Source organism: Nilaparvata lugens, chromosome 3 (assembly GCF_014356525.2).
Source record: "Nilaparvata lugens isolate BPH chromosome 3, ASM1435652v1, whole genome shotgun sequence".
NCBI classification, from domain to species: Eukaryota; Metazoa; Arthropoda; class Insecta; order Hemiptera; family Delphacidae; genus Nilaparvata; species Nilaparvata lugens.
This window is the reverse complement of record NC_052506.1, coordinates 22,284,647-22,294,669: the sequence shown is the minus strand read 5'-3', so window position 1 is coordinate 22,294,669 and position 10,023 is coordinate 22,284,647. Positions and strand designations below refer to the sequence as shown.

Here is a 10,023-nt window from a genome sequence, read left to right as displayed (position 1 = left end):
TACTAGTCTTATTTTACTGTTGAATCTTGTCTGTGAGTAATCTTACTACCTCATCATTTTATAATGTTATCATGTCATGTCAATAAAACACTGTCTTTTGTTAGTCTAGACGACTAGGGCTATAGTCCCAGATTATGACCAAAAGTTTTTAGCTTAGTCATTCTCGTGTTATCAGAAAGGTAAGCATTTTAAGCAGTATGAGGGCCAGACAACATTAAGCGCTTTTTTAGGCACCAACACAATCAGCCAATAGGAGAACTTTCTGCCTTGTCGTCTCTAAAAACGCTTGATATTGTCTGGCCCTAGCCACATAAAGTGCCGGTTGCACAAAAGCCGGTTAAGTTTTCATCGTGATTAATTCTCGTGATAATTTTGGGGTCGTCATCAGGTGTGTAGAGTATTCTATACTCTAAGGTGTTGGTATGTGTCATCAGTAAACTCTCTTGTCGTATGGTCTTGCAACTAGATATTTCTTAATCTTTTGTGTGAAAACGCCATGGTCCTGAATTTACTTTAATTTTTTTGGAACAGGTTAGAGAATCACTGTATTTCTTGAGCCTGTGGTGTTGTAGGTCTATGTTGTTGCTGGTTCTTGTGTTGTACTCATGTCGCTCACCTCTCCGGATCGGGCTTGTCTTTTTAGCCAGGGTTACTACCTCGAGGACATACAATGAGATGACAGTCAGTATACTATGCTGAGAGAAGAGTGCCCTGCAATGCTCCATCGGATCCTTTATCAGTTTAGTTCTAAGTGCTCACTTCTGGATACGCAGGACTCTGTCCAAGCTGGTTTGTGCAGCGGAACCCCAGGCCACTATGCCATACTTGAGATGAGAGGAAAACAAGGAGTGATAGGGCATGAATGCGGTTTTTTCTTCAGTGATGTTTCTTATTCTACTGATTACAAACACAGCGGAAGAGAGCCTCTTGCAGAGCCGGTCGATATGGTATTGTCAAGTTAAATTGTTGGCAATCAGTATGCCAGTAAAAATCTGGTACAGTCCACAGTAGAAAAGTCGGTGCTGGTCTGCTCCTCTGGGTCACTCTTCCTAGGTTTGAATTCAATATGAACAATTATCTTTTTATTCATTGCTGGGTTTAGTCCTTTGCATATCCGGTCGGCCTCATTAAGCGTTTCCTCCACAATGTTGTTGGTTTTTTCATGTTTCTCGGTGGGAATCAGGATGCTGGTGTCATCGGCGAATAGAATACAGCTCTTTCTACTGTCTATTCCTTTGGGAAAATCGTTTATATAAACCAGGAACAGCAGTGGCCCCAGAATTGACCCCTCTCTATACTGGTCTTAATGAGGATTTATAGATTGTTATGCTTTTGGTAGTCAATTTCAACATATTGTTCTCTGTCTGTAAGGTAGTTGTCCAGCCATTGAAGAGCTTTCCCCTTTATTTGCAGGGCCACAAGTTTCGTTTTGAGCAGGTCAAGGTCAAGTGTGTCGAATGCCCTTTGCAGGTCGATAAATAAACCTGATACAGTTCTGCCCTCCTCCCAGAGCTTGGTGACATTATTGCAAATACAGTCATCAGCAACGTCAGTAAAATATTCATAACACATTTAATTTACTTGAAAGAATATGTGAAAAACTCCTCCAAAGAATAGAAGGGGTTTGCACGCAGAAGATCAAATAGTGATTTGCTGAACAAAGAGACTGGATAATTTTTTATCCTGTACCTAAGAACAGACTGAATGCTCTTGATTTATATTCTGACGTAGAACTGATTAAAGTTTCATTGAATGATATAAGTTATAAACTCTGTTTTATTTTTTAGGGACCGCCCAGCAGCAATTTGATAATCGAAAGGGAGGCGGCTACAGGGATGATTCCGATGAATCGCTATACCCGCCACATTACAACGGGTTCAGGCCAATTTCAGCCAATAACAACAACGGATTTGGATCGGGCAACTACTACACTGCAGGCAGAAACCCGTCGTCGGGATCCAACAACAATCCGTTTGAAACGAATCGAGGAAATAAGCGACAAAACAACACTAACACTAATAACAACAACCACAACAACAGAGAACCGTCAAAGCATGGCGGGGCATCACCGTTGGAAGATATTGAGCCGGTGAGTAGGCTAATTTTGTGAAAATCTTATCTGAATGAAATCTTGAGATTACAGATGGAAATTAAATGAATTATTAAATCTTGAGGCTGCGGTCACTCTGCCTCATGCGTTTTTGCACAAAAAGCCTTGAGCCTTGTGCACACTGGTGCAAGATAAGTGCGGGACGCAAAACAAGGATAGGAGAGGGACAGTTTTTAAGCTGTGGTTGAATGGTTAGAATTACCCTGCTTTCGTCGTCGTAATTGGAAAAGTTCATAAGATATAATTGTAATTTTACGTGCTATGCTAAAAGTAGTGCTATTCTATTTTTTTCTTTAAATAAACATGCTTGTGAAATATTATTTTTTATCAGGTTTTCTTTAAAACCTAAAGATAAGTGTTCTCACCTCTTCGTAGCATTATTATAGTTAGTATATTAAGATAATATTATCTTCTTTATTACTATAAGCTCACGATCAGACAAGATGTTTTTTGAAGTGTTTTACTTTTATTTTTTAATATTGTGTAAATTTAATTATATTAATTTTTTGTTTCAAGTATACATTTTTACAAGGAACGAATAAATTTGAATTTGAATATTTTTCTGTTACAGTGCATTATACATTGTGTATTTCAACAGATGCGAATGGTAAGAGAACTCAGCTTTATTTAAACATTCGAAGGTCATTTCTAAAATAAAATATTCTTATCATTTCAGTCTCTTGAATATTTGAACTATTCAAGAAATATATTACTCAGGCAATCTTCATGAAGTTATTTATTGTGGAGGTGATGTAAGTAATAATTAGTAAAAAATCAGTGCTTTTTATTTTATTATTTTTGAGAATCTCACGTATATCATGATGATTGAATAACGATATAATAATAATATAATGATAGTTATTAAGGAGTGTTGTAATATTCCTTCAAAATAGATCCAATAAAAACAATCGTAGCTCGAAGGTGCTGTACATTCGTTGATGTCTTCAAAAGTTTGTATACTTGAACAATTGGTCAATAATGAGTGATTTGAACTTTTAAAACAGTACAGTAACGGTATTTGATTTTTACATGTCAAGGCAGGTCGTGTTTTAAAGCATTGTGTCACATCTGCAGCTCTCTGTTTACACCGAAGATGCGACCAAGTACCAAGAATCGTGTCTGGTTCGTGTATCTGATAACGTGTGTTTATAATATTCATCAGAATGTCGTTTATAGTTTTATTGTATTTGTTATAGCTTGGCAGTGGCTCTAAACCGGATAAGAACTCAGTGCTTTCTGTGATGACTCAGAAAATTCGAAATCCAGAATTGCGTGAATTTATTCAAGACTCTGTGAATGACTGTTTTGAGGCCGTAGAGTCAGGTAAGAGTCCTTTGTTAGAAACCCAATTTCCATCAGTTAAAGATTAAAATTATTTATTTCCATACTCATAAATTTATTCACAATATTCAGCAGGAAAATGATTTTATATTCATGTATTCTATTTATTTCATGACTACAAAACAAATAAATTTCAAATGAAAAAATAGTATTAAAGCATTTTTGATACTTGCTGGAAACTATCATTAAACTGAACACAGATAATAATTATTGTTATATTCCTGAAACACTAAGATTGAAAGTTTTATTCGCAGAAAAATGACAATATCGACCAAAATTATAGCAATTAAGCAACCTTATAGTTACTGGTAAATTTATATTAAGATAATGCTAAGTTTTTGTACTCGTTTTTCAGAACCTCAGTATCAAATCGGAAAGTGCGATTTCTCGAAGAAGCTGGCTCTGTGTATGGAAGAAAAAGGACAACAGGTATTAAATTGGAGATTCACTTTGAACTGTCAGTATTGTGTGAATGGAAACCATATTATTTTTATTAAACACTAGCAGGTAACCCGTGCGTCGTAAGGGTGCAATTAAAAACTTGACAAAGTGAAATCTTGAAGAATTGAAAATAGGCCAATAACCATCCTCGGTAAATCAAGATTCTATATGCAAAATCCCAAGTTAATCAGTTGAGTAGTTGAAACGTGATGATGCGTCATTCCATGTCTTACTTTAGATCTATCTATAGAAGGCTATGGTCATTCGCGAATTTCCTATCCCATACGTGTATAAGCCAATTCTTTCCTTTATTATATTCAATTCAATTTCTTTATTACAATATAAAATATACTGTACAAAAATAAAATAGAGTAATCATGGAATAATTATTTCTCCGCATTTCACTGCTGATCCGTGCGTAAAGAAAGAGCTCCTAATCTATACATTCAACAAATAGTGTAAAAACTACAATCGATAACTTAACTTAGATGAGAAGTAAAATATGATATTAATTTGAGTTTAGCCTATCAAAAATTGTTAAATAGTCAGACTGTATCAACGACGATTTACACAGCACAAGTAACGACTCAGAATACTTCATCTTCTGGTGAGCTATCTGAACTATAGATTTAACATTAAATAGAAAGTAGAACCTAAAAGCATAAAATAAATAATAATGAATAAATGAATCAATGCTATATGCCAGTGAGACCCTAAATCTCAACAGGAAAGCTGATCTAGAAAATTTGAAGAAAGAATAAAGGAAAATAATTAGAAAAATTCTAATTAACTGAGAATGGTTATAGATTACAGAAAATAGCACAGTTGAGCAACATTCAAATATTGTAACATACATGAGAAAAAGACGTCTAAAATTGTAAATATGTTCATATCATGAGGCTCCCTGACCAGAGAATCACAAAAAAAATAGTAAAATATGTAGCTTCGCTTGCCTATGGAGGAGATGATTAGGATGTTAAGAAAGATCTAGTCCTTTGGGAAAATCGTTTATATAAACCAGGAACAGCAGTGGCCCCAGAATTGACCCCTCTCTATACTGGTCTTAATGAGGATTTATAGATTGTTATGCTTTTGGTAGTCAATTTCAACATATTGTTCTCTGTCTGTTGTCCAGCCATTGAAGAGCTTTCCCTTTTATTTGCAGGGCCTCAAGTTTCGTTTTGAGCAGGTCAAGGTCAAGTGTGTCGAATGCCCTTTGCAGGTCGATAAATAAACCTGATACAGTTCTGCCCTCCTCCCAGAGCTTGGTGACATTATTGCAAATACAGTCATCAGCAACGTCAGTAAAATATTCATAACACATTTAATTTACTTGAAAGAATATGTGAAAAACTCCTCCAAAGAATAGAAGGGATTTGCACGCAGAATATCAAATAGTGATTTGCTGAACAAAGAGACTGGATAATTTTTTATCCTGTACTGAATGCTCTTGATTTATATTCTGACGTAAAACTGATTAAAGTTTCATTGAATGATATAAGTTATAAACTCTGTTTAATTTTTTAGGGACCGCCCAGCAGCAATTTGATAATCGAAAGGGAGGCGGCTACAGGGATGATTCCGATGAATCGCTATACCCGCCACATTACAACGGGTTCAGGCCAATTTCAGCCAATAACAACAACGGATTTGGATCGGGCAACTACTACACTGCAGGCAGAAACCCGTCGTCGGGATCCAACAACAATCCGTTTGAAACGAATCGAGGAAATAAGCGACAAAACAACACTAACACTAATAACAACAACCACAACAACAGAGAACCGTCAAAGCATGGCGGGGCATCACCGTTGGAAGATATTGAGCCGGTGAGTAGGCTAATTTTGTGAAAATCTTATCTGAATGAAATCTTGAGATTACAGATGGAAATTAAATGAATTATTAAATCTTGAGGCTGCGGTCACACTGCCTCATGCGTTTTTGCACAAAAAGCCTTGAGCCTTGTGCACACTGGTGCAAGATAAGTGCGGGACGCAAAACAAGGATAGGAGAGGGACAGTTTTTAAGCTGTGGTTGAATGGTTAGAATTACCCTGCTTTCGTCGTCGTAATTGGAAAAGTTCATAAGATATAATTGGAATTTTACGTGCTATGCTAAAAGTAGTGCTATTCTATTTTTTTCTTTAAATAAACATGCTTGTGAAATATTATTTTTTATCAGGTTTTCTTTAAAACCTAAAGATAAGTGTTCTCACCTCTTCGTAGCATTATTATAGTTAGTATATTAAGATAATATTATCTTCTTTATTACTATAAGCTCACGATCAGACAAGATGTTTTTTGAAGTGTTTTACTTTTATTTTTTAATATTGTGTAAATTTAATTATATTAATTTTTTGTTTCAAGTATACATTTTTACAAGGAACGAATAAATTTGAATTTGAATATTTTTCTGTTACAGTGCATTATACATTGTGTATTTCAACAGATGCGAATGGTAAGAGAACTCAGCTTTATTTAAACATTCGAAGGTCATTTCTAAAATAAAATATTCTTATCATTTCAGTCTCTTGAATATTTGAACTATTCAAGAAAATATATTACTCAGGCAATCTTCATGAAGTTATTTATTGTGGAGGTGATGTAAGTAAATAATTAGTAAAAAATCAGTGCTTTTTATTTTATTATTTTTGAGAATCTCACATGATTGAATAACGATATAATAATAATATAATGATAGTTATTAAGGAGTGTTGTAATATTCCTTCAAAATAGATCCAATAAAAACAATCGTAGCTCGAAGGTGCTGTACATTCGTTGATGTCTTCAAAAGTTTGTATACTTGAACAATTGGTCAATAATGAGTGATTTGAACTTTTAAAACAGTACAGTAACGGTATTTGATTTTTACATGTCAAGGCAGGTCGTGTTTTAAAGCATTGTGTCACATCTGCAGCTCTCTGTTTACACCGAAGATGCGACCAAGTACCAAGAATCGTGTCTGGTTCGTGTATCTGATAACGTGTGTTTATAATATTCATCAGAATGTCGTTTATAGTTTTATTGTATTGTTATAGCTTGGCAGTGGCTCTAAACCGGATAAGAACTCAGTGCTTTCTGTGATGACTCAGAAAATTCGAAATCCAGAATTGCGTGAATTTATTCAAGACTCTGTGAATGACTGTTTTGAGGCCGTAGAGTCAGGTAAGAGTCCTTTGTTAGAAACCCAATTTCCATCAGTTAAAGATTAAAATTATTTATTTCCATACTCATAAATTTATTCACAATATTCAGCAGGAAAATGATTTTATATTCATGTATTCTATTTATTTCATGACTACAAAACAAATAAATTTCAAATGAAAAAATAGTATTAAAGCATTTTTGATACTTGCTGGAAACTATCATTAAACTGAACACAGATAATAATTATTGTTATATTCCTGAAACACTAAGATTGAAAGTTTTATTCGCAGAAAAATGACAGTATCAACCAAAATTATAGCAATTAAGCAACCTTATAGTTACTGGTAAATTTATATTAAGATAATGCTAAGTTTTTGTACTCGTTTTTCAGAACCTCAGTATCAAATCGGAAAGTGCGATTTCTCGAAGAAGCTGGCTCTGTGTATGGAAGAAAAAGGACAACAGGTATTAAATTGGAGATTCACTTTGAACTGTCAGTATTGTGTGAATGGAAACCATATTATTTTTATTAAACACTAGCAGGTAACCCGTGCGTCGTAAGGGTGCAATTAAAAACTTGACAAAGTGAAATCTTGAAGAATTGAAAATAGGCCAATAACCATCCTCGGTAAATCAAGATTCTATATGCAAAATCCCAAGTTAATCAGTTGAGTAGTTGAAACGTGATGATGCGTCATTCCATGTCTTACTTTAGATCTATCTATAGAAGGCTATGGTCATTCGCGAATTTCCTATCCCATACGTGTATAAGCCAATTCTTTCCTTTATTATATTCAATTCAATTTCTTTATTACAATATAAAATATACTGTACAAAAATAAAATAGAGTAATCATGGAATAATTATTTCTCCGCATTTCACTGCTGATCCGTGCGTAAAGAAAGAGCTCCTAATCTATACATTCAACAAATAGTGTAAAAACTACAATCGATAACTTAACTTAGATGAGAAGTAAAATATGATATTAATTTGAGTTTAGCCTATCAAAAATATGTTAAATAGTCAGACTGTATCAACGACGAATTACATAGCACAAGTAACCGACTCAGAATACTTCATCTTTTGGTGAGCTATCTGAACTATCGATTTAACATTAAATAGAAAGTAGAACCTAAAAGCATAAAATAAATAATAATGAATAAATGAATCAATGCTATATGCCAGTGAGACCCTAAATCTCAACAGGAAAGCTGATCTAGAAAATTTGAAGAAAGAATAAAGGAAAATAATTAGAAAAATTCTAATTAACTGAGAATGGTTATAGATTACAGAAAAATAGCACAGTTGAGCAACATTCAAATATTGTAACATACATGAGAAAAAGACGTCTAAAATTGTAAATATGTTCATATCATGAGGCTCCCTGACCAGAGAATCACAAAAAAATAGTAAAATATGTAGCTTCGCTTGCCTATGGAGGAGAATGGATTAGGAATGTTAAGAAAGATCTAGTTTTGGCAGGAATTACTGATGATGAAATTAAAAATACAAATAATTTCAAAACAAAAGTGAACAAATGGGAAATTATTCCAGAGATAAAAGCACCAAGAGTTGGCACAAGATGGAGTGAAGAAAGAAAAGCTGCATTTTCTCAGAGAATGAAAAGCTGGTGGGCGAACAAGAAAACCGCCAAGTCTAATAAAAATCGATGATCATGATTTTACTCAGCATCTTCCACTTCGGAAGCTCTACGACTAATAAGAATAAGAATAAATGAATCTCAGGTGAGACATGAAGGGATTGAAACACAAGATCACAAACCATTGAGGTTTGTGGATGAATGTGTCATTGCTTTGTGTCACCTATATGGCGATTTCAGCAGCGCCGCGGCGGCCACCCGGCCGATTGAACGGAGCCAAAAACATACTCTCTTTTTTTAGGCGACAGCACTAAGTTCTTCTGCATCTATAATTCGATTATTCTCAAAAACGAATGCCCAAAATTGTTTGCGGATGGAGTTTTGGTTGACGAGCCTGTACAGGTTGCAGAATGTTTCAATGAGCACTTCAACAGGAAATCCAAAGCACATAGGCGCAACTTAGAGGACATTAAAGAGTACCTACAAGCATTCAGACAACATAGAATAGAGAATAATAGGGGTATTAGACAGTTCAGATTTCAACCATTATCGGAAGGGCAGGTTCTCAGGATAATGACAGGCTTAAAAAATAAGGGTTCAGCGGGGTGGGATGGCATTCCTATATTTATCATTAAAAAGTCATGTAATCTCATACTTAAGCCTCTAACATACCTGATTAATCTCTCTTTTGATACTGGACATTTCCCTGACTTGTTGAAATATGCTGTTTTGAAACCTTTGTACAAGAAGGGGGATAAGAATGATGTTGCTAATTTTAGACCAGTAGCTCTGCTCTCATCTTTCTCTAAAGTTTTTGAACGGGCTTCTCATACTCAGCTCAATAATTTTTTTCAAAAATCCTCTCTTTTTTGCAAGTCACAGTTTGGATTTAGAAAGGGCAGATCCATTGAAGATGCTGTTTTCGGAATTAACCAGGAGACACTTAAGACTAGGGATGACTCTGAACAGGCTCTGGGTATTTTCTGTGACTTGTCGGGAGCCTTTGATAATGTTCAACATGATCTTCTATTGCACAAATTGAAATATTATGGTGTAAATGGGAAAGAATACTCATGGTTCCAGTCATATTTATCGGGGAGGTTCCATAGAGTGTCAATATCTGTTGGTAATGAGACATGCAGCTCTTCTTGGTTACCTATGTCTCAGGGAGTACCGCAGGGTTCAATATTGGGTCCCCTCTTATACCTGGTCTATGTTAATGACATCAAGAGTCACGTCAATTTCAAACTCTCTCTTTTTGCGGACGACACTACAGCTTTAATCACCAGTAGGAACAGTGAATGTTTGATAAGAGAGGCTGAGAGGTGTCTTGCTGAATTAGATTCGTGGTTTGTTCAGAATAGTCTTAGTTTGAACTGCAAAAA

The 10,023-nt window shown here is 35.0% G+C and overlaps 1 protein-coding gene across 4 annotated transcripts in view; it reads left to right on the top strand.

The window, feature by feature from the left end:
* LOC111052451 (general odorant-binding protein 71) overlaps window positions 1-10,023 on the top strand; it is a 28,806-nt gene that overhangs the window by 14,978 nt on the left and 3,805 nt on the right. For 3 of the 4 annotated variants that reach the window (XM_039423308.1, XM_022339129.2, XM_022339130.2), the window contains 4 exons: window positions 1,788-2,089; window positions 2,682-2,717; window positions 3,307-3,433; window positions 3,807-3,880. In XM_039423308.1, coding sequence (XP_039279242.1) covers window positions 1,788-2,089; window positions 2,682-2,717; window positions 3,307-3,433; window positions 3,807-3,880 — 539 coding nt within the window. Of the gene's footprint in view, window positions 1-1,787; window positions 2,090-2,681; window positions 2,718-3,306; window positions 3,434-3,806; window positions 3,881-7,429; window positions 7,504-10,023 lie in introns of all 4 variants that reach the window. The other variant, XM_039423307.1, reaches the window with a different exon arrangement.